We start from the raw sequence: 23,977 nt of genomic DNA, 5'->3' as shown, positions 1-23,977 counted from the left end.
CAGTAATGACTTTGGTCATAGAAAATATTTAATAATTTAACAAAATAAAAACTATATAAATATATATATAGAGAAAAAAGCCTTTCTGTCCTTCAGTGCCAGCTGAGATTTACTGAGTGCTGCTTTAGTCAAGAACGTTTAGGGTTCAGATTTTAATCCGCCCCATGGTATTTTATCTTCATTGTGCAGAGGTGTGTCTGTGGTGAACTTTAAACCCGTGAGTGCTGATCTTTGTAGGACAGCACATTAATAAACAGTGTTTTTAAATCAGTACTTCTCATTTACAAAGGCTTAGATTTCGCAGGCTTATTTAATCCATTGGTTTTATTTTCCCCTTTCAGCAAAAACCAAAAGCGCCATTATCAGCCAGTGTTACAGGACATAACTGGCCAGACGCTCGCAGGTAAAATCAGCAAATCCAGAAAAACAGAAAGAGACAAACATATTGTAACACCGGGGAGCGAGGAGGCGGACACGTGTGCTGAGATAAGTGACTTTTATTATGGGCAAATCCAGGGTCGTGGTCCAGCCAGTCCAGGTTCCAATAATCTATACCGAGCTTAGGGTGGACAGACATAACTAAGGAACACAGGATAAACACAAAAGAGAAACACAGCAAACAAATCAAACACAGACCTGCAAACACACACAGCTTAAATACATGAGGGTAGACGAGGGACAGGTGGAAACACAGGTGGGAACAATCAGGGGCGGAGTCACCAAACAAGGGGCCGACTGGGAGGGGCCAATCGTGACACATATCAGTGACAGGACAGGCAAGATCCAAAGGCAAAGGCAGAAAAACAGTTCTGTGCTAAGGTTCTAGACAGGTATGAAAAAATGCTGTAAACTAAGAATGCTTTTAAAAACGGAAGTGTTAATAGTTTATTTTCATCAGTTAACAAAGCGAATGACCGGAAGAGAAATCAAAATCAAATCAATATTCGCTGTGACCACCCTTTGCCTTCAAGACAGCATCGGTTCTTCTAGGAACTCGGCTGGTAGGCTGTTCCAAGCATCTTGGAGAACTAACCACAGATCTTCTGTGGATGTAGGCTTCCTCAAATCCTTCTGTCTCTTCATGTAGTCCCAGAAACACTCGATGATGTTGAGATCAGGGCTCTGTGGGGGCCATCACTTCCAGGACTTCTTGTTCTTCTTTACACTGAAGATAGTTCTTAATGACCTTGGCTGTATGTTTGGGGTCGTTGTCCTGCTGCAGAATAAATTTGGGCCCAATCAAACGCCTCCCTGATGGTATCCGTGATGGATAAGTATCTGCCTGTATCTCTCAGCATTAAGGAGCAATCTCCAACTCCATTTGCAGAAATGCAGCCCCAAACTTGCAAGGAACCTCCACCATGCTTCACTGTTACCTGCAGACCGCTCTCCAGCCCTTCGGCGAACAAATGACCTTCTGCTACAGGCAAATACTTAAATTTGTTATGCTTTTGTACATAGTTGAGGCGCTTGGCTTTTTGGCTGCAACTCTTCCATGAAGACCACTTCTGGCCAGACTTCTCTGGACAGTAGATGGGTGTACCTGGGTCCCACTGGGTTTCTGGGTTTCTACCAGTTCTGAGCTGATGGCACTGCTGGACATCTTCCAATTCGGAAGGGAAATAAGCTTAAAGTGTTTTCCATCTGCTGCACAAGTTTCCTCGGCCGCCCACTGCGTCTACGATCCTCAACGCTGCCCTTTCATTGTGCTTTGTCAGGAGAGCTTGAACAGCACATCTAGAACCACCAGTGTGCTTTGAGTTATCGTTGTGGGAGAGAACTTGCTGATGCAGTGAACTGCCGTGTGTCTTGTTGCTGTGCTCAGTCTTGCCATAGTGTTTGACCTGTGACATGAAACCTCACCTTGGCAGCAGAGTTTGGCTGCTCCTCACCCAGTTTTAATCCTCCTACACAGCTTTTTCCGTTTCAGTTCATGACTGTGGTTCAACCTACATGTGACATTGATGGGCATTAGCACCTGTTTGGTACACCTGACCACAATCCTACAAAATCCCTGCAAGTGTACCTATAAGAACTGATGCTGGTTTGAAGGCAAAGGGTAGTGACACCAAATATTGATGTGATTTAGATTTTTCTTTTGTTCACTCACTTTGCGTTTTGTAAATTGATAAAAATAAAGAATCATTATTTATGTTTTTAAAAAGCATTCTTAGTTTACAGCATTGAAGTCTAAAACACAAGAACCCAAACATCACAGGAAGATTAAGCAGCTCTGTGAAGCGCTAGACTAACTAAAGCCCGGGTTTACGCCGTCTGTACCATGCAGCCATTCCAAGGAACAGGTGAGGCATTGCAGTACTCAGTGATGGTGAACAGCGGTTGGCTGACTGGCGATGTGATAGTCCTGTGATCTCTCAGGGAATTCTCGGAGGCTGAGTCTTTAGATGGAGGCACTGCGGAGGGAGTGTTAGTGGCTGGAGTTTTAGTTTTCTGTGCATGTCTAGAGTTACTCAACTGAACCACACCTGAATGCTCGTAAATATAAAATACTTTCTCATAGTAAAACAGGTCCAAGCTTTCTGTCACCCCTCCTTCAGAACCATCGTCATCTTGTCAGACCAGTTTAACTGCTTCCGTTTCAGCCTCTCACAGAGAAACCCTTAAAGCAAACTCTTCACGCTGAAGCTCAGCCACGTAGTTTCCCCTCCAGCCTCAGAGGCAAGTGGACTGATATTGTGCTAATCACACCGACACGTTTCAGAGCAGCTTTACACATCAGTCCTCTGGCTGTAAGTGAGTCAGCTGGCGGTTTAGTTCCACACAGTGAACGGCGAAGAGGACAGAGTCGCTGCAGCGTGACCTTCAGTTAGACCAGCCACACCAGACGCACTGGCCACCAACTGCTGAGGTGAGTAGCAGCACGCAGTCTCTGTCTTACAGAAAACGCAAGTATCTGTTTATTCGTTCTGTTTATTAAACTATTTTTTCATCTATTTATCAATAGTGTGTGTGTGTGTGAGTGTGTGTGTGTGAGTGTGAGTGTGTGTGTGTGAGTGTGTGTAAGTAACTGACTGTTAATGTAGAGCTGAAAAACACATATTCCATATTTTTGTATATTTCTAGTTGTATTTATGCCTGTAGTTGTTTTTTGTATATATTCTTTATTTTATATTTTATGAACTTTATTATTACAACTGTGCTGTGTGACTGATATTGGCTGCTAAATCCCCTTCAGGATCAATAAATAATCCATCTATCTATCTATCTATCTATCTATCTATCTATCTATCTATCTATCTATCTATCTATCTATCTATCTATCAGCCTGCTGATCATGAGCTCTGTGACAGGTGTAGAGCTTTTCTGTTGGTGATCTAATAAATAATAACAGATATTCCTAGACAGCCTGAACATTACAGCACATTACAGTAACAGGACTAAAACCGTTTGATCTGTAACCGTTTTTATTGTACCTCCTTTGTTTTTTTGATCAATTTCTTACAATTCATCACTGCAACACATTAGCAAGGAAAAAACCTTCTTCAGTTTTAATGAACGTCAATATAATAATATTCTGCACCATTTCTATTGGCCTGTTCATCATAACAGTTTTCAGATGATGCAAGAAAAGGAAATAATGACACAAATGGAGATACAAGGCTTTATAACCTTTGACAGCAATGTTATAAAAAGTTTGTACTTTATTATATAAACAGCTGATCTCACTGTATCAGATATTACTGAAAAAAGAAGAGACTGGCGCTTTCGCTCTGAGGGGGACATCAGTGAGAGACCACCGAACAGGATGCTCACTCAAAACATCACAGGTGAGCAAACTGTGGGCTTATCGTTCTAAGGTTCTGTAAAACCCAATATTGTAATAATTGATCTTGGTAAAAAATGTAATAAAAGTCTGTAATGTAATAACTTCTAATAATAGGAATAACAATGTAATAACTGTCTTAACGGATACCGTAATAATATTATACTGATAACATAATCCGTCATGACATCACTGGGACTGTGGGATAATTACAGTGAATAGCTCTGTGGAACGCCGCCGTCCGTAATCTACGCTTTGGGCCATGCTCATCATTACAGACAGTGCAGAGACAAAACCAGCACTATACCAACACGTCATTATTCAGACCCCAGACATATGGACAGACTCGAGCGCCGCGCAGACAGCTGCGCTAGGGGAAGCAGACATCATAGCAGTGGGCGGGACATGTTTAGATTAGACCGTGAAGAGCAGGCGTTCCAGAACGAACCTGCAGTCAGACGAACGGTCAACACGATCCATTGGTAAAGAAAAATAAACAAATGAAAAAAATCCACATTTTGTGAGAAAAAAGAAGTTCTAAAGAAGTTCTAAAGAAGTTCTAAAGAAGTTCCTTTAGTTTCTGAAACGATCCATTGATTATTGAAAGCTTGATTTTAATGTGTTTTTCTTTTTTAGTCTTTTAAGACGCAGACGAGACGTTACTCTCCCTTTTCTTACACTTTTACAGCAAAAGACTTCAGGACCAGGGAGGTCAGGTTATATAAACCCATGTTCGAGTGTAAATATGTAACCGTTCAGTAAGAGATGGCCTGGGTGTGTCTGATGATGCTCCATCAGCTCATCCTCTCACAGCCTTTCAGCCTCTCAGTGCGGCAGAAACCTTCAGAAACCAGCACAAATATCTGACCTCTCACTCCTGTTAACATGACCATGAGCTCTCAGCGTAAACGTGGTGAAATAAGTCGTGATTATTTTACAAACAGTCCAAGCGCAGACAGTGTACGTGCCGTTGGAGTGGAGGTGATGCTGGGTGGTCTGGCTGATGACTGGTCAGGGTGGCAGGTAGGAGGGTAAAATGGCTGAGGGTGAACATCATTGGTTAGTTTAATTCTTCCTATCCACTGACGCATAGAGACGCAGCCCAGTGTCAGATGACCTTCAGAGGCAGCAGAAATCACTGCACCTCGATCAAAGATCACAAGGAATCCTGGACTTTATCTTTTGAATGATACGACACACTGCAGTGCTGAAGGTGACCATGCACTAAGCCCATAAAGTCCAGTGCCCCTGTCGGACTGACTGCTGTAACCACAGCATTTGGTCCAGAAATGTTTCTGGGAGACGTCAAAACCGACCTACAGAACTGGACCTATTCATGGTGCAGAACAAAACATACATTTATAAGATTATAACAGTGCTGCTATTATGAACCAACTATAGTGCCAAAACCTGTACATCCACATTCAGCACTTACAGTTCATTCCAAACGTGATGAACAGCTTCTACAAAACACTACGTATAGGTAATAATTAGCGCTGATCAAGAAAACTCCGTCTCTTCACCGAACTGAAGCTCCAACACATGTACCCTACAGAAACATTGAAAACAGCAGGTGACCTCGTCATATGACCAGGGTCCACCAGCGGCCCCAGGGTTTTCTTACACAGATCTCAGCCAGTCTGCACTGAAGTCCCTGTAGGAACTATGTAACAAGCCTTAGTATTTAAAGGAGTTGAATTACCTTCTTATATTAATAAGCTTTACGCAATTCTGATGTGAGGACCTTCACAACCAAGAGGTACTCTGTCATTCTTTGGTTTTCCTCTAGCTTGTCTAGAGAGAATTTCTTCTTTCCGTGTTGGAGGGTTTCTTGTTTCTGTCTGCTTATCAAAGGTTTTTCTAGAATTTGCTCTTTTTCTGTATAGTTTCCTCCAGATCTTCTAGAGATCATTTCTTTCTCTGATTTCCTCCAGTTCTTCTAGAGATAATTTCCTTCTCTGATGTCCTCCAGTTCTTCTAGAGATCATTTCTTTCTCTGATTTCCTCCAGATCTTCTAGAGATAATTTCCTTCTCTGATTTCCTCCAGTTCTTCTAGAGATCATTTCCTTCTCTGATTTCCTCCAGTTCTTCTAGAGATCATTTCCTTCTCTGATTTCCACCAGTTCTTCTAGAGATCATTTCATCTGCTTTCCTCCAGTTCTTCTAGAGATCATTTCATCTGCTTTTCTCCAGTCCTTCTAGAGATCATTCTCTGATTTCCTCCAGTTCTTCTCATTTTTCATCATTTTTTTCCACCAATTCCTTTTTTCTTTTTGCTGTCCTCAGTTTGCTGCTCTGCATTTCAGATTTTCTGCAATTCTAATTAGCCACTTTGTGGATGGTGTTATCTGACTGGCAAGCCATTGTAGATCAAATATTCTAAAATTCAAACACAGCAGCACTAGAAAAGAGACATTTCCACGCTCTGAGTAAAGCAGTGAATCCCTCACTGCAGTGAGCGATGACTGTAGTCGGATGCCTAACAGTGAAAACTAACAGTAATTGAGTAAAATGCCTTCAGGAGGTGTTTAAACTGTGTTTAACCGCCAAATACACCACAGACAGCCTCATCAACAACCAGCACTAAATCACACAGTCACACTCCTACAAACATGCCAGTGTCTTTCTGTACGCTCACTGGAATTTCTGTCCGTAGGGAAGCTGAAGTATCTGCGCTGTGTGTCTGGAAACGTTCTGGATTCAGACAGGGACTTTTTGAGAAAGCTGAAAGAACGAATGCTCAGCCTGAAGGAGGTGTTCAGTGTGGAGGAGTGCGACTTCATTCTGCTTTTCTGTTGTGTTGCTTCTCGAGCTGAAAATAATATTGTAGAAACGCTGAAGAAACTGCGGCACGTTTCAGGTACCAGCTTTAACAGCTTTAACGCACTAAAGAAAACAGGCCATTTGGACACGGCCTGAGAAAATGACAATATGTTGTTGCACATATATTGTTTTCTTCGCTACAGACTCCAAGCCTGCGGTTCTAGTGGTTCTCCACCACACATTCGACCCAGACTGCACTGTTCCAGACAGCAGCAGCGCAGTAACCAGAGAGAGAACTCTCACTGTGGACTGTCTGTTCCACGAGGACCGAGGACTCCTGAGATGCCAGGCGAATCAGGACGCTTTGCAGACCGTTAAACGATGGATAAAATTTCAGGTATTTAATAATTCAACACACTTCCTTTATTATTATTTTATATGTGTATTTATAGTATCTCTCACACTTCATCCACTGAGCTCAGAACCGCGGTCAGGCACCGGCGAACAGGCCAGTCTGGGCAGAAACAAGAAAGCATTTCTTATGAACGCTGCGTGCTTCAGACGCACTGTCCATTTGCCTGGAAGACCAGCATTGTTTCCGATGACAAGCCAGAACCACAGCCTCTGACTGGTCAACAGACTCGACCCAAGGTTCTGACCCTAACCCTAACAGATTTCAACACAGACAAATAATCATAGAGGACATTCCGTGTTGGGTTTGCCATTACGGACTTATTTTACAAAGTCTCCAAGAAGACTGAAGTTCAAGGCTGGATTCCAAAGCTTCTGAAAGGGATGCGATCGCCCCAGCGCCCACAGTGAAATAGAAAACCAGGAAAGGAAAAATGGGATAAAACTAAATCTGTAGCATGCAGGGTCCACAACATGTTTGTTCTCTTTTATGTACGTCCTTTGATGTTGCATACATCGCTGACCAAAGGCTAAGGCTGAAGCTGGTTCTAGCTCTAGTCGTCTAGCACGTAGTCTCAGAACTACTTATAAAAGTACTGGGAATCTCATCCAGTTGTTAGTTGAATTTAGTTGATTTTCTAAGTAAAACATCCGTTAACATTCTCCACAGGGAGCGTGCTTTATCACACGTCTCCGGTGAGGTTAACTAATTGGAAAACAGAGCATATGGTACAGTGTGTGGTGTAACGTGCATGGCCCTAACCCTAACCCCAACACTAACCCCAACACTAACCCCAACCCTAACCCTAACCCTGACCCTAACCCCAACCCCAACCCTAACCCCAACACTAACCCCAACACTAACCCCAACCCTAACCCTAACCCTGACCCTAACCCCAACCCCAACCCTAACCCCAACACTAACCCCAACACTAACCCCAACCCTAACCCTAACCCTGACCCCAACCCCAACCCCAACCCTAACCCTAACCCTAACCCCAACCCCAACCCTAACCCCAACACTAACCCCAACACTAACCCCAACCCTAACCCTAACCCTGACCCCAACCCCAACCCCAACCCCAACCCCAACCCCGACCCTAACCCCGACCCCGACCCCGACACTAACCCCGACCCTAACCCCAACCCCGACCCCGACCCTAACCCCGACCCCGACCCCGACCCCGACCCTAACCCCAACCCTAACCCCAACCCCAACCCTAACCCCAACCCTAACCCCAACCCTAACCCCAACCCTAACCCTAACCCTAATCCCAACCCCAACCCTAAACCTAACCCCAACCCTAACCCCAACTCTAACCCCAACCCTAACCCTGACCCTAACCCCAACACTAACCCCAACACTAACCCCAACCCTAACCCCAACCCTAACCCCAACCCTAACCCCGACCCTAACCCTAACCCCAACCCTAACCCCGACCCTGACCCTAACCCTGACCCCAGAATTGTGTTTTTAACTTTTTAACCTTTTAACTTACTGTCACTCAGAAATTCAACAACACATGCAGAAACGTTTGCATATGACTGTAATTCTTTTGGTTTAAGGAGTTGGATCGTTTTTTTTCCACACTGTAATTTACCTTATTTCTTTATCCACCTGAAGCCGTGAACTGCCTGGGCTGCACTCGTAACATGACACAGTGAAGGCATTTTAAGAGTCTGGAGGTAAAACATAAAAACATTAGGAAACACTAGGAGGAAAAAAACATGATTAACTGGTAACAGACTTCAGATTTACATTTCTGCTGTGGAAACGTTACGGAGGATAATGTTTCAGCTTTTCTTGAAAACTGAACCAAATGGCAGAACACAGACAGAACCAGAACCAGAACCAGAACCACCGAGATAAAACGTAGGGCTGCTAGGTGGCACTGGATGGTTGTTAGATGTTTCAGAACCTCAAAACCTTTGTAGACGCAGTTCCTTCAAACGTTTTGGTGCTTCACAGTGCTTGTTTTCCATGAAGATGCGCTTCCCTTCACATACAGTAAGACGAGGTTTATCCAGCCTGGGAGCTTTTTTTGTTATTTTTCAAACATAAGCTGAAACATAAGTTGTTGTAAAAGACAGAAAGCTGATAAGAAGATTCAAGGTTCAGAAGTTTCTTCATCTTCTCCACAGGAAAACAGGTGATCACGCTGTGCAATGACCTTCTTACTTTGCTAGTCCTCTGTTCATTAAAAAGACACACAGATAAAGAGGCGAGCAAAGAAGAAGATGTAAAATTACTGGTGTACTGTGAAAAGAGCATTACAGTCATTAAAGTCACATGAGCAGTGCAGTGCAAGGAATAAAAGGCAGTGAGCAGCATTTGTGCTTAAGAGCAACTATGGGAATAAGTGAGTATTCTAGGGAGGAATTCCACTGGAGGTATGTATATGTATACATACTGTACTCATGTATGTCACCATACGGCGGATTATTAAACTCATATACACTCATTTTTATCTGTCTTTTCAGGTAAAACATCAACATCAATCACAGACACGTAAGTACTTCAAAGTTGTTACCAGCAGTTTTACATTTTTATTCATATTACTTAATTAGACAAGTTTCCTGTTTAAAATGAAATAATGCTGTGGCACTGATATTCAGATCAAGTCTATTGTGCTTTGCCTCACTAAATAAATAACAGCAAAGAACAAAGCTCTGTACTTCCAGGTGAGTCTTTTATCACTGCACTTCGTTAAATGTAAACTTCACAGTGAAACAAAGTGTTAAAACCCTTCAGACGTTTTTATGGTTCAGCTCATTTAAGTATTCTGTCTTCCAGAATTCCTTCTTTGCTCAGATTAGAGAGAAATTCAAAGGAAAAGCACAAGCTGCACCAATGTGTGCAGGTGAGTCTGAGTGTCACGAGTAAATGTGGCTTTGTTATCATCGTTCCTTGAATGAGGTTTTACTCTTAGCAGAGCAACAGAAACGAATCCTACAGAGGCAAAATGTCCTGGCATATATGATATAACAGTAAATTAGGTTTTAGTGATATACACTGCTCAAAAAAATAAAGGGAACACTCTAATAACTCATCCTAGATCTGAATGAATGAAATATTCTCATTGAATACTTTGTTCTGTACAAAGTTGAATGTGCTGACAACAAAATCACAAAAATCATCAATGCAAATCAAATTTATTAACCAGTGGAGGCCTGGATTTGGAGTCACACACACAATTAAAGTGGAAAAACGCATGAAAGGCTCTCCACGGCGTCTCCAGACTCTGTCACGTCTGTCACATGTGCTCAGTGTGAACCTGCTTTCATCTGTGAAGATCACAGGGCACCAGTGGAGAATTTGCCAATCCTGGTGTTCTCTGGCAAATGCCAAGCGTCCTGCACGGTGTTGGGCTGTGAGCACAACCCCCATCTGTGGACGTCGGGCTCTCATACCGTCCTCATGGAGTCGGTTTCTAACCGTTTGTGCAGACACATGCACATTTGTGGCCTGCTGGAGGTCATTATGCAGGGCTCTGGCAGCTCCTCCTGTTCCTCCTTGCACAAAGGTGGAGGTAGTGGTCCTGCTGCTGGGTTGTTGCCCTCCTACGGCCTCCTCCACGTCTCCTGGTGTACTGGCCTGTCTCCTGGTAGCGCCTCCAGGCTCTGGACACGACGCTGACAGACACAGCAAACCTTCTTGCCACAGCTTGCATTGATGTGCCATCCTGGATGAGCTGCACTACCTGAGCCCCTTCTGTGGGTTGTAGAGTCCGTCTCCTGCTACCACGAGTGTGAAAGACCACCAACATTCAAAAGTGACCAAAACATCAGCCAGAAAGCAGAAAGGTACTGAGAAGTGGTCTGTGGTCCCACCTGCAGAACCACTCCTTTATTGAGTGTCTTGCTAATTGCCAGTAATTTCCACCTGTTGTCTGTTCCATTTGCACAACAGCTGTGAAACTGATTGTCAGTGTCGCTTCCTAAGTGGACAGTTTGATTTCACAGAAGTTTGATTTAGAGTTTGATTTTATGAGTTAGATTGTGTTGTTTAAGTGCTCCCTTTATGTTTTTTGAGCAGTATATAAGCTCATTCTATTCTGTAAAATGCAATAAGGCAAATTCAGTTTAAATTAAGGATGCCCACCTGCTGGAGGTAACAATTCATCCCTCAACTAGATTTGTTTTGTTTTTCAAACAAATTGGTTTTGTGGTTGTCACTCAACTCACTGTCTGCGTAAATGTGCTTCCCATAGAAATAACAGACAGGAACAAACAACTTCAACTTCAACTTCAGAACAAGAGCAAATCTCTAGAAGAAACGGACGCACTTCTTAGAAAGATAAAGGATATATTGGCACCAATTATCAATGAAAACCACAGAAACCTGGAAGAAACACAACTCACATGTCTGAGAGGTCTTCTGATTGAAATAGATAAGGAGCTGGATGGCAGAGCCAGAGAGGAGAAATCCACTGAAAAGACACTGATGACAACAGTAAGGGAGAATAAGCCACAAAGAAATATGCAGCTCCAAAGCATGAATGAGAACAACACCATGCAACTACTGAGCATGGACGGGAGTAACAGCACGCAACTACTGAGCATGGACATGAGTAACAGCACGCAACTACTGAGCATGGACATGAGTAACAGCACGCAACTACTGAGCATGGACATGAGTAACAGCACGCAACTACTGAGCATGGACATGAGTAACAGCACGCAACTACTGAGCATGGACATGAGTAACAGCACGCAACTACTGAGCATGGACATGAGTAACAGCACGCAACTACTGAGCATGGACAGGAGTAACAGCACGCAACTACTGAGCATGGACAGGAGTAACAGCACGCAACTACTGAGCATGGACATGAGTAACAGCACGCAACTACTGAGCATGGACATGAGTAACAGCACGCAACTACTGAGCATGGACAGGAGTAACAGCACGCAACTACTGAGCATGGACAGGAGTAACAGCACGCAACTACCGAGCATGGACATGAGTAACAGCACGCAACTACCGAGCATGGACAGGAGTAACAGCACGCAACTACCGAGCATGGACAGGAGTAACAGCACGCAACTACCGAGCATGGACATGAGTAACAGCACGCAACTACCGAGCATGGACAGGAGTAAAAGCACGCAACTACCGAGCATGGACAGGAGTAACAGCACGCAACTACCGAGCATGGACATGAGTAACAGCACGCAACTACCGAGCATGGACAGGAGTAACAGCACGCAACTACCGAGCATGGACAGGAGTAACAGCACGCAACTACCGAGCATGGACATGAGTAACAGCACGCAACTACCGAGCATGGACAGGAGTAAAAGCACGCAACTACCGAGCATGGACAGGAGTAACAGCACGCAACTACCGAGCATGGACGGGAGTAACAGCACGCAACTACCGAGCATGGACGGGAGTAACAGCACGCAACTACTGAGCATGGACATGAGTAACAGCACGCAACTACTGAGCATGGACATGAGTAACAGCACGCAACTACTGAGCATGGACGGGAGTAACAGCACGCAACTACTGAGCATGGACATGAGTAACAGCACGCAACTACTGAGCATGGACAGAAGTAACAGCACGCAACTACTGAGCATGGACATGAGTAACAGCACGCAACTACTGAGCATGGACGGGAGTAACAGCACGCAACTACTGAGCATGGACATGAGTAACAGCACGCAACTACTGAGCATGGACGGGAGTAACAGCACGCAACTACTGAGCATGGACATGAGTAACAGCACGCAACTACTGAGCATGGACATGAGTAACAGCACGCAACTACTGAGCATGGACAGAAGTAACAGCACGCAACTACTGAGCATGGACAGGAGTAAAGGCACACAACTACTGAGCATGGACAGGAGTAAAGGCACACAACTACTGAGCATGGACGGGAGTAACAGCACGCAACTACTGAGCATGGACAGAAGTAACAGCACGCAACTACTGAGCATGGACATGAGTAACAGCACGCAACTACTGAGCACGGACAGGAGTAACAGCACGCAACTACTGAGCATGGACATGAGTAACAGCACGCAACTACTGAGCATGGACAGGAGTAAAGGCACGCAACTACTGAGCATGGACAGGAGTAAAGGCACGCAACTACTGAGCATGGACAGGAGTAAAGGCACGCAACTACTGAGCATGGACAGGAGTAAAGGCACGCAACTACTGAGCATGGACAGGAGTAAAGGCACACAACTACTGAATATGGACAGGAGTAAAGGCACACAACTACTGAGCATGGACAGGAGTAAAGGCACACAACTACTGAATATGGACAGGAGTAACAGCACGCAACTACTGAGCATGGACAGGAGTAAAGGCACACAACTACTGAGCATGGACAGGAGTAAAGGCACACAACTACTGAGCATGGACAGGAGTAAAGGCACACAACTACTGAATATGGACAGGAGTAACAGCACGCAACTACTGAGCATGGACAGGAGTAAAGGCACACAACTACTGAGCATGGACAGGAGTAAAGGCACACAACTACTGAGCATGGACAGGAGTAACAGCACGCAACTACTGAGCATGAATGAGAACAACAGCACGCAACTACTGAGCATGGACAGGAGTAAAGGCACACAACTACTGAGCATGGACAGGAGTAAAGGCACACAACTACTGAGCATGGACAGGAGTAAAGGCACACAACTACTGAGCATGGACAGGAGTAACAGCACGCAACTACTGAGCATGGACAGGAGTAACAGCACGCAACTACTGAGCATGAATGAGAGCAACAGCACGCAACTACTGAGCATGGATGAAATCTACACGTCAGATTCCCTTTCAGACAGTGTGGGAAGTTTTCTAGAAACAATGCTAACAAAATGCAAGGAAAGCAGGCAGAAGGGCAGCTGGCTTAATGCCTCATGTGTTGAACCTCCTCAACACACACCTAACAGCAGCATGCAGCACCCTGGGGAGGATGAGATGCCTACATCTGATAGTGAAGACACAGAACTTTGGGTGTAGAATGGCTCTATTACAGGATCGTCCCACGACCAGTTTCCAGGACAGCGGGAGTGTCGGACAAATAGATGAATATACTTGTCTGATGAGACGAGTGGAAACAGAGGGCGAGCTAATTATTCCACAGAGCAGAACCAGAGCGTTCTGGGCGGCGTCAGCTCTTCACAAATCGTCATTTTACCACAATACCTTAAATGTGCTGGTTTCCTAGCAGAGTAGATCACCAAGGCAGTGAGTATTTCAGAACCAGCAGCTACACTAATCCACGTGTTCAGCTCTAAGAGGGACCTGCGATAGATTCCCAGCTGAAGAACATGGGGTGTTTTGTGTTCCCTGCACCCCAATATGGCTAAGAAGTGAGTAGCTACATTAGCTGCTAAAATAAGCATCACACCGCATGGCTTACTGACACCAAGAGTCTTAAGTGTTGTTATTGTACAAATATTAAAATATAAAATCACACTTTCCGAGGACGTCAAGGAGCTTATTAACGCCAAATAATAAGTGTTTCAGTTTAATGTCTTTCACTGAACTTCACTGCGCGTGTGGCGTACAGACGGCTACAGCGATGACAGCAGCAGTGTTAGCGGTGGTGGTTCCTGCAGACTGGTTCCAGAACATATTGCAACTGCATTCATTAGACATGCATTGTCAGTTTCGCTGAGTGTGGAATAAAGCTTCTTGAATCATCCTGCTTATGCAGTTTTTTCTACTTAGTCTGACTGGTTGTCCGTAAACACACTAGACCCGACGTATCGATGAGCACAGGTGTAGTGAAAACCGAAGACTCCACTGGCTTCGGTAAGAAATCAAAGTGAAAGAACCTCTGCAGCAGATGTTTTTTAAAACATCTTTTTTTCCTGCAAATTTTAATGCAGTTACTTTTTTTAATCTGATTTACATAAAAAGTAGAAAAGTCCTTCTAGTCTTGCTTTAGGAATTGTTTAAGCTGTGTGGATTCCCAGTGATGTTGACGTCAGGGGGCTGTAAGGGCCATTCTGTAGGCTCAGCTTGTTCATGGTGCATTTTGGGGTATGCTTTGGTCACTGTCCTTTGGATCAAAGTCAACCTGTTTTCAGCTTCAGTTTCCTGCCGGGCTGTGTTTCTAAAACGCCTCTGGATTATCTAAATGCTTTGCGTACTTGTGCGACGAGGTGACAGGTGGCATTTTCTTCTGCTTCCTCCTTGAATTCCACCCAGATGATGTTTGTGTAAGCGATGCTGTACAGTGGAACCGGGCACATCCACTCCTGTATGAGTTAAACCTTCCTCACGGTCCTCTGCTCTGTCTTTCTGTCTGGCATACAAGCAGCTCTATCTGAGGGTCTTCCTGGTCTTTCAGATCAGGGGTGTTACTAGACTGGTTTTAGGGGAGCTTTAGCCCATAACTCCCTTTAGCCTCCCAAATAAAAGTCAGCTAATACATTATATCTCCAAATTCCCAACTGTGGTAACTGGGCACAAACTGAGGGAGGCACTGCTACTGCTGCTCTAATCCACGACTGCCTTGGCTGAAGATTTCTAAGGTAAGAGAAGACACTCGTCTGCTGTTCAGCATTAGGGAGAAGTGTGACACCCGGCTCAGCCAATCATTTTCAGAGAAAATGAGAGAAAATCAAACGAGAAACGGGGGGAATGTCTCTGGTGCTACTCGCCCTGCAAACCGCTGCAGACAGGATTTGGACTAAAGGCTCACTAAATTACACATTAGGTCTTATTCATAATACATGATAAGCACTGCAATCAAAGTTGCATTAAAGCTCCACAGTGTCAAACTTTAATCCGAACACCCAGAAATGCAGAAGATCACTGACTCATTTCCGTTTGTTTTAAATTCCTCGCTTGTTGAAACTGCCGAGTCAAGTTCCTCATAGTGCAACCAAAACATCACCTGCATCATCAACAGGACTCAGAAAAGGCTGATCTTCCTCAGCAGTGGGAGACATTAGATCTCCAGCTGTGGTGCAGTTCTACACACCTATCACGCTGAGCTCTTCTGCAGCTCTGGTGTGGTGCTGGACCTGCTCAGATCAAAGGTAAACTCCCACTCTCCTGAACAGACCCAAGACCTACACAAGTCCAGAGTATGGAAGCAAGCTAGAGAGATCACTGCAGATCCTTCCCGCCCTGCCCACCGGCTATTAGCTGCTAGAAATGCTTCAGGCAGTAAAAAAACCACATGCCATTCATTCAAATGCATCTTCTCACATTCACGAGCACTCACTCACGGACTGAACGGGACTTTTCCTTCATACCCGTGAATTTTGTGCTTGACATGTCCTACTTTGCACATTTCGAGTATTACAGGAACACATTAAAAAGGTCTACGCTGCTGTAAATACCCTTTACATTTCATCTGAACACTAAACACACAGCATGTACACACTGACCAGTCACAGCCCACACTGCTGACTTACACCTGCTTACAGAACAGACAGATACACGGTCAGGCGTAAAACTCTGACCACCTCCTCGTTTCTACCCTCACTGTCCACTTTATCAGCTCCACTGACCGTTCAGTTCCACTCTGTAGTTCTACAGCTACAGACTGTAGTCCATCTGTTTCTCTGATACTCTGTTACCCTGTTCTTCAGTGGTCAGGACCCCCATGGACCCTTACAGAGCAGGTACTGTTTGGGTGGTGGGTCTTTCTCAGCACTGCTGTGACACAGACGTGGTGGTGGTGTGTTAGTGTGTGTTGTGCTAGTGCGAGTGGATCAGACGCAGCAGTGCTGCTGGAGTTTTTAAACACTGTGTCCACTCACTGTCCACTCTATTAGACACTCCTACCTTGTCGGTCCACCTTGTAGATGTAGAGTCAGAGACGACAGCTCATCTGCTGCTGCACAGTTTGTGTTGGTCATCCTCTCGTCCTTCATCAGTGGTCACAGGACGCTGCCCACAGGACGCTGCCCACAGGACCCTGTTGGCTGGATGTTTTTGGTTGGTGGACTATTCTCAGTCCAGCAGTGACACTGAGGTGTTTATAAACTCCAGCAGCACTGCTGTGTCTGATCCACTCATACCAGCACAACACACACTAACACATCACCACCACGTCAGTGTTACTGCAGTGCTGAGAATGACCCACCACCCAAACAGTACCTGCTCTGTGAGGGTCCATGGGGGTCCTGACCACTGAAGAACAGGGTAACAGAGTATCAGAGAAACGAGGAGGTGGTCAGAAAGTGATGCCCGATCGGTGTGTATAGTGTTTTATACAGTGTATCTTTGTCTCAGTATTTCTTTGAACTACTTAATGTAAGTATTTGTACTGTAATACAGCCACGACGCCGTTCACGGCCCGGAGGTTCAGTCAGATACTGCTAATGTAAAAGCCACAGCTCTGCCTTTATATTTCTGATGGATTCATTTAAAAGTGCAGATGCTTATTCATTTGAACTTTGTTGAAGTTTCAACGTTGTTGCTTTTTGCCCCACTTACCATCACATAAACAGCCTGGGGGGTCTGCTTAACTGGGCTGACCTCATTCCCTTCCTCTGACAGAGCAGCTGTCATCTGTAAGCGAGACTAACTTCCGTCTAATTGGCGTCTTTTTAAATACGGCTGGTAACAGTTTCAGCTTCAGGATGATCAAAAAAAGCAAAGTGAGTTTTCTAAAGTGAACAGACTTCATATAAACGTGTATTCAGTGCAGGTGCCCAGCTACTCATCCTACCAGCCACAGTCAGCTGATCCTGACCAGACTCTAACAGTATTCATTACCCATGAGACACATCCCCACTTAATGAAGACCACTTTCAGCTCCGCAGGAGCTCTGTGACCCACCACGAGCTTCAGGTTACTGTGATCTCGCTGAGCGCGTGACGGTCCGTATACAGTGGGTGATATTTTAATATTATTTGTTTGAGTTGGTCCCCCCGTCATACTGTGCCGGTGAAGGCTGTGCAGCACATACTTCGCTCCACCTCTTCTCAAACTGCTACTAACACCTTCCTGGAGCTCAACACATTTGGAGAAGAATGATAAACTCTAATTCTGTCATGTCAGCTAACAGATGCCCACGCCGGCTAGAATCATGCTGAGTGTCTGTAGAACACGTTTAGAATGGTTTCATAACTACGGGCCCGGGTTCACACACTTACTCTGTCGTCTCTCTCCTTTAGAACCATCGTCACCTCAGCAAACCAGTTCAACAGCTTCTGTATTAAACCCTGAGAGAAACAGCTGAAGTGAAAACTCAGGGAATCTCCTCTACATGCTAAAGTCTTCACTTGCTTTCCTCTCCGGTGTCTCTTACATGATCTGCTAATCATACACCCCCTTACACCCCCTTACACCCCCATACACCCCCTTACACCCCCTTACACCCCCATACACCCCCTTACACCCCCATACACCCCCATACACCCCCTTACACCCCCATACACCCCCTTACACCCCCATACACTCCCATACACCCCCATACACCTCTTACACCCTCTTACACCCCCTTACACCCCCTTACACCCCCATACACCCCCTTACACCCCCATACACCCCCATACACCCCCTTACACCCCCATACACCCCCTTACACCCCATTACACCCCCTTACACCCCCTTACACCCCATACACCCCCTTACACCCCATACACCCCCTTACACCCCCATACACCCCCATACACCCCCATACACCCTCTTACACCCCCATACACCCCCATACACCCCCTTACACCCCCATACACCCCCATACACCCCCTTACAACCCTTACACCCCCATACACCCCCTTACAACCCTTACACCCCCATACACCCCCTTACAACCCTTACACCCCCATACACCCCCTTACACCCCCATACACCCCCTTACAACCCTTACACCCCCTTACACCCCCATACACCCCATACACCCCCTTACAACCCTTACACCCCCATACACCCCCTTACACCCCCATACACCCCTTTACAACCCCTTACACCCCCATATACCCCCTTACACCCCCATACACTCCCATAAGCTTATGTTACTGATCTCTGCTGGTAAGCGGTGGTTTAGTTCTACACAGTCAGCAGTGAAGAGCCACTGCAGTTTAACCTGAAATTAAAAGTGAAGATTTTCACAGGCGTCTGACTCAAACTGCTGAGGTGAGTTGCAGCACGCAGTCTCTGTCTTACTGAACGTATTCATTCATTTATTCATTGTTTTTCAGCTGTTTACTGATCTATCACTAGTATGTGTGGAAGTACCTGACTGTTGTCATTATTTGATGACTGTTTGATTGAATGTACAGTTTATTCTCCTGTTTGTTTATGTATATTATGTGTATAAATGACTGTGGCTGTGACTGTCGCTGTAGGACAACTGACAAACTTTAGAAAATACATTAAGACTTTTAAATGCTTATGTATTGAGTTCACTGAAATACAGTAGTTACTATAATAGTGATTTTTTCTTCACACCACTGAGTCCTGGGCGTGTTCTGTAACAGCGCTCTTGCTGTAAGCTGCATGTTTGTAGCTCTGGAGTGTCAGACTAGGGTTACAAACGATTCACATCACAAGCATTTCCATGCTGAGAGATCGGATGAATGGGAATGTGGGTCTAAATGCAGGAGATATTAGTTTCCTGAACTCCTGAGGTTTTTATGATATATTGAAATGACGGCTGAGTGACAGTTCAGTGGCACTGAAGCCCGTAGTGTTTCCCCTCGTCAGTCCCAGCTCACTGCCTGCTTCAGCACAGAGGAGTGAGCAGGTGCTGCAGAGCAGCCTGAGGGGACAAAGGCCAGCGGCCGGCAGCCTCGAGCTGAAAGAGGTGAGACGCTGGACTCTTCAGACCGGTTACGGTCAGGTAGCTAGATGACCAATTTCACTTGTAATAATCGTAATACAATAAAAAATTATAACCAAAGGCACGAGAACTGGACCTTTTAAGCATCATCAGCCTCATGTAAAAATGATGAAGCTTCTGATTTTCTGGAGGTTTTGGGTTTTTTGCCGTCCCCTGAGCAAACATTCAGTCTGCTGATCGTGAGCCTTGTGCGATTGGTGCGGGGCTTTTTAAAGGCTTGGTGATGGTTCTCATTTTTCAGAGATATACACTCACATTCATAATGTCTGCATGTTTTGTGTGAGCGCTGCTTTTAAAGGTGGACCTCACTTCATCAGATATTGTGGAGTGGAGTGGAGTGGAGTGCACTGGACTGGAAGGGCCATCCACTCTAAAGATGAAATGTAAGTGTATGATTGACATTTCTTTGTCAGTTAACACACGAGTCGAGACTTTAAAAGGCCAGTGGGACACGATGTTTTACCAGAGTCGACTGTGCACTGTGTTATCATAACACACCCATAATTATAATATATCACATTCAATTTATGTCAAATTTTAAATAAACCAAGTACATCCCCAAAATAACAAGACGTAAATGCTGTAAATGAAAGAATACGAGGTCAGAGACTCGGCTCCCGTCAATTAAGCTGCAAGTGGCTTTAGGGGCTGGACGAGCTGTAAGTCTAACAGGAAACCAAAATAAACCAAATAACCAAATAAGCAACTAGCCAGTAACACATCACAGGAGACCCGTCTACTAGGTATGAAGGCAGGAACACGCAGCCAGCTATGTGTGAACCACTGAAGATGAAAGGGGAAAGTTCTACCAGGGAGCTGGTGAACTGGAAGCCAAATTCAGCCTCACTGCTCGCTGTGGCTGAAATCAGGCCCATACGCAACGTTACTGCCCGGCAGTGAAGTGGACCGTTGGCTGTGAGTTCCCAGCCAGTGGTGATGTTAATGAAAGGCTGCATTCAACACAGAAAATGTTTTAACATCTTTTCTACTGTCTGGCTTGAGCAGCTGCTCCCAGCTGTGTTATCTATATGGAGATTTCTTATCCTGGGCAAATCAGCCAAACACGTTCCTGAGGTAAAGTGGCGCTACCCACTTCACCGTGGAGAACTAATCCCGTCCCAACAGGGCTTTAGTGGTATTATTGATATGGGACTAACATCCAGGGTCATAACCCAGTTCCTCAACTGCAGCTTGTGGTTGCACTAAAAACCTTAACCTTTATCCCAGTGGACTGAGGGCCCAGTAGCAGTGTGTCTGTAAAGGTTCCGGGTCATTCAGGCTTTTACGTCTTCCGGTGTTTAACATGTCCATTAAGCGCAGCTGTGCCAAAGAGTGCGTTTACATGGACTTAACGACTGCAGTAAATCAGATCCAGTCAGTAACTGGTTCAGTTTACACTTAATCTTATAATCCTTTTTGTTACATTGCACCAGGTTCTATATAGAACTGTCTACACCACGTTCTCCATCAATCGAAAGAACCCTTTCACAACGCAAAGAACTCATTAATCATGCAAAGGCAACACTTTCAGTGTTTATGGTTCTACACAGAACCATTTCCTTTACTAAAGAACCCCCGAAGACCCGTCTTTTTAAAGAATGTACTACAAAATCACAGTCATGCGGTGTGGTGGTCTTTCTGGACGGTAACTGAGTCCTTTCTGTTTCTAGCACACCTGAAGTATCTGCGCTGTGTGTCTGGAAATGCTCTGCACTCAGATGAGGAAAAAGCTGGGTGAGCGAAGGTCCGGCCTGATGGAGGTGTCTAATGTGGAGGAGTGTGATGTCATCATGGGCTTCTGTCCTGTTGTTTCTCGGGCTGGAACTGATATTGAAGTAGCGCTGAAAAAAATTCAGGATTTATCAGGTACCAGCTTAATTACGCAGACTGAGGCATTAATGTAGCTCGGAATGTGGAAATGACATGAATTGTTTCTGATAATATTTTGCATGCGTGCTTTTCTGCGCTGCAGACACCAAGCCTGTTGCTCTAGTGGTTCTCCATCACACCTTTGACCCAGAGTTCATGGTACCAGACAGCAGCGTGAGTGTAAACAGAGAGAACACTCTCACTGTGGACTGTCTGTTCCACGAGGATAAGGGACTACTGAGATGCCCGAGGAATCAGGAAGCAGTGGATGAAGTTCGAAAGTGGATAAAACTCCCGGTACCTAATCATTCAACACCGGTTTTCTATTGTTTTCTTATTTAAATAATGCTGTGTTTAACTTTTACGCATCCACCACATTTTCAAAATGCCAAATTAAAATTTTTGCTTACATACATTTCAGATTTGTAGGATAATTCATGGGGGATTCATTCAAAGTGTTTTACAGCACAGCACTTAGATCACACATTCATACAAACAGTGATGTTTTGACCTGCCTCTTTTAGGTAAAACCCCCAAAATCAAACGAGTCAGCAGCACCTGCAGGTGAGTCTGAGAAAACATCATGGCTCTCATGAAAACAGCAAAAGTTATGGCCAAAAGAACTGTACAGGTCTGAAGGCTTGACCCTTACAGTGAGAGTCTAGGGCTCTATGTTGGGGCGGGCGGCTTTTGCTGGCGGCTTTTGGGTTCACTAGTTAGCCATCACTGAGATGCCAACTGAGGGAATGTCTTTTTGTAAGAACGGTGATCCATCCCTCCAGTACAGTTCCAGAGACCTATAGAACACGTCAACCAGCCATGGTCCTGGTGATCTAACACTTTGCCAGGTGTAGTTCAGTCCTAATCTAATGCCCTATTTGAGCTGGATTAGTTTTACCAGAGATTTAAGGAGGAAGATTTGGACAAGAAGCTGGCGAAAGGAAGCCGGCCTCAGCCTCGTCTGTTTTTTGTTAGTGGGTTTTGTTATTAAATTAAATTATTTTATTAGTAATTATTATTAATTAGTTAATTAAATTAAATTATTATTTTGTTATTTGCTATTACCGAGGAGCTCAGAGTTTGGCAAATTCTACGAGGCAATTCACTTTGTAATTATTACTTACCTGGTTGTAAAAACTACAGACATGGTATTCTTACTGTATTAAAGTCACTAATCTTTTTGGTAAACACTCAAATTAAGGCACGTCCCCAAGTGATATTAATCACACTCAAAAAGGGTTTATGAAATGAATCAGTGACTTTTCGGTGCTAATTGAGTAATTTCTGTTTCCAGAACTGACTGATGAACAACAAGCAGACGAGGAATTCATGACCAAAGTAAAGTGGGGCCTGATTGAAGCATCTAACGTGGAGCAGTAATGTTACAATATATTAGAATATACCTGCTGTCATGTATGGGATGCGCAGGGAGGCCGGATTTAGGTGCAAGCAGACTTTAATAACAATAACAAGCTAGCAAAGTAACAAACTACAGGGCTTAAAGAAAGAAGCACAAACAAAACGCCAAGCAGGGAAAGAACAGCTACATCAGACCGAGTGACGAGTTGACCAGACCACCACTGACTAAAACAAAGGGCTAGATAAAGGTTACAACACATGGGGAACACCTGGGAGAGGGAGGAGCCAGACTACAGACAGGTGAAGATACTAATGGGGAAGGCGGAGAAAAGGAGGAGCACAAGAACCAAAAACAAACAAGCACATGGCAACAACACAGGCCAAGAAACAGACCCAAGAACAAGGGGAACCGTGACACCTGCTGCCCCATTTAAGATGGAAAAGGAATAGGAAGCCACTACAGCCTCACTATTTTCTTGGCTAAACTCGGCTCATATGGAACGTTACTGTTCTGTCTCACCTGCACAACTGAGAACATGAAAATTTACAGAAAAACTTTAGATTTTATGCAGTGAATTTGAATATTTGCTGTGAATACCCAGCTAATGGCGGTGCTGACAGGGCACTGCATTCAAGACGGAAAGCTAAGTCATTGGGACAAGCAAAATTACAGCTAAATTAAATGCTTTAACATCTTTTCTAGTCTTTTACGGAGTGAAAGCAGCAGTAAATCGAGTAGCCACTCCTACCTGTGTTACTTAAACATTACAGACGTCCTGAGACATCACCCACCTCATCGTGGAGAACTAATCCTGCCTGAATAGGGCTTTGACAGTTTAAAGTGTAAAGTTATACATGCTTATATAGATCCTTCGTGGCATATAACAACTGATCTGATCTCCCTTTTCAGAAGAAACCCCAGACTTTATTTCAGAGGTGTAAGTCATACCTCACATTTTATTATGACTATAAAGTTTAAGTTTACATAACTTTATTGTGTAGCACTGATAT

At 44.7% G+C, this 23,977-nt stretch overlaps 2 protein-coding genes across 2 annotated transcripts in view; both read left to right on the top strand.

The window, feature by feature from the left end:
* Positions 1-3,723: 3,723 nt before the first annotated feature.
* LOC108416330 (dentin sialophosphoprotein-like) lies at positions 3,724-14,557 on the top strand. Its single transcript, XM_037533307.1, has 7 exons — positions 3,724-3,788; positions 6,442-6,645; positions 6,752-6,945; positions 9,441-9,468; positions 9,616-9,641; positions 9,754-9,820; positions 11,171-14,557. The coding sequence occupies exons 1-7, from the start codon at positions 3,767-3,769 to the stop codon at positions 13,945-13,947; spliced, it is 3,318 nt and encodes a 1,105-aa protein (XP_037389204.1). The 5' UTR covers positions 3,724-3,766; the 3' UTR covers positions 13,948-14,557.
* LOC108415167 overlaps positions 14,290-23,977 on the top strand; it is an 18,520-nt gene continuing 8,832 nt past the window's right edge. Inside the window, exons 1-7 of the mRNA XM_017688164.2 lie at positions 14,290-14,300; positions 19,603-19,702; positions 21,457-21,604; positions 21,711-21,904; positions 22,132-22,171; positions 22,902-22,945; positions 23,877-23,904. Coding sequence (XP_017543653.2) covers positions 14,290-14,300; positions 19,603-19,702; positions 21,457-21,604; positions 21,711-21,904; positions 22,132-22,171; positions 22,902-22,945; positions 23,877-23,904 — 565 coding nt within the window. The remainder of the gene's footprint in view (positions 14,301-19,602; positions 19,703-21,456; positions 21,605-21,710; positions 21,905-22,131; positions 22,172-22,901; positions 22,946-23,876; positions 23,905-23,977) is intronic.

The sequence above is a fragment of the Pygocentrus nattereri genome, chromosome 23, assembly GCF_015220715.1.
Source record: "Pygocentrus nattereri isolate fPygNat1 chromosome 23, fPygNat1.pri, whole genome shotgun sequence".
Classification (NCBI taxonomy): Eukaryota; Metazoa; Chordata; class Actinopteri; order Characiformes; family Serrasalmidae; genus Pygocentrus; species Pygocentrus nattereri.
Note: the sequence above shows the minus strand (reverse complement) of the source record. Positions and strands in the feature narration are given on the sequence as shown.

What these genes read in the sequence shown, in the direction of transcription:
- LOC108416330 (XM_037533307.1), top strand. Translation starts at nt 3,767, where the DNA reads ATGCTCACTCAAAACATCACAG. An exon ending in AACGATGGATAAAATTTCAG is followed by an intron (nt 6,946 to 9,440) that starts GTATTTAATAAT and finishes CTGTCTTTTCAG; the next exon opens with GTAAAACATCAACATCAATC. An exon ending in AGCTGCACCAATGTGTGCAG is followed by an intron (nt 9,821 to 11,170) that starts GTGAGTCTGAGT and finishes TGCTTCCCATAG; the next exon opens with AAATAACAGACAGGAACAAA.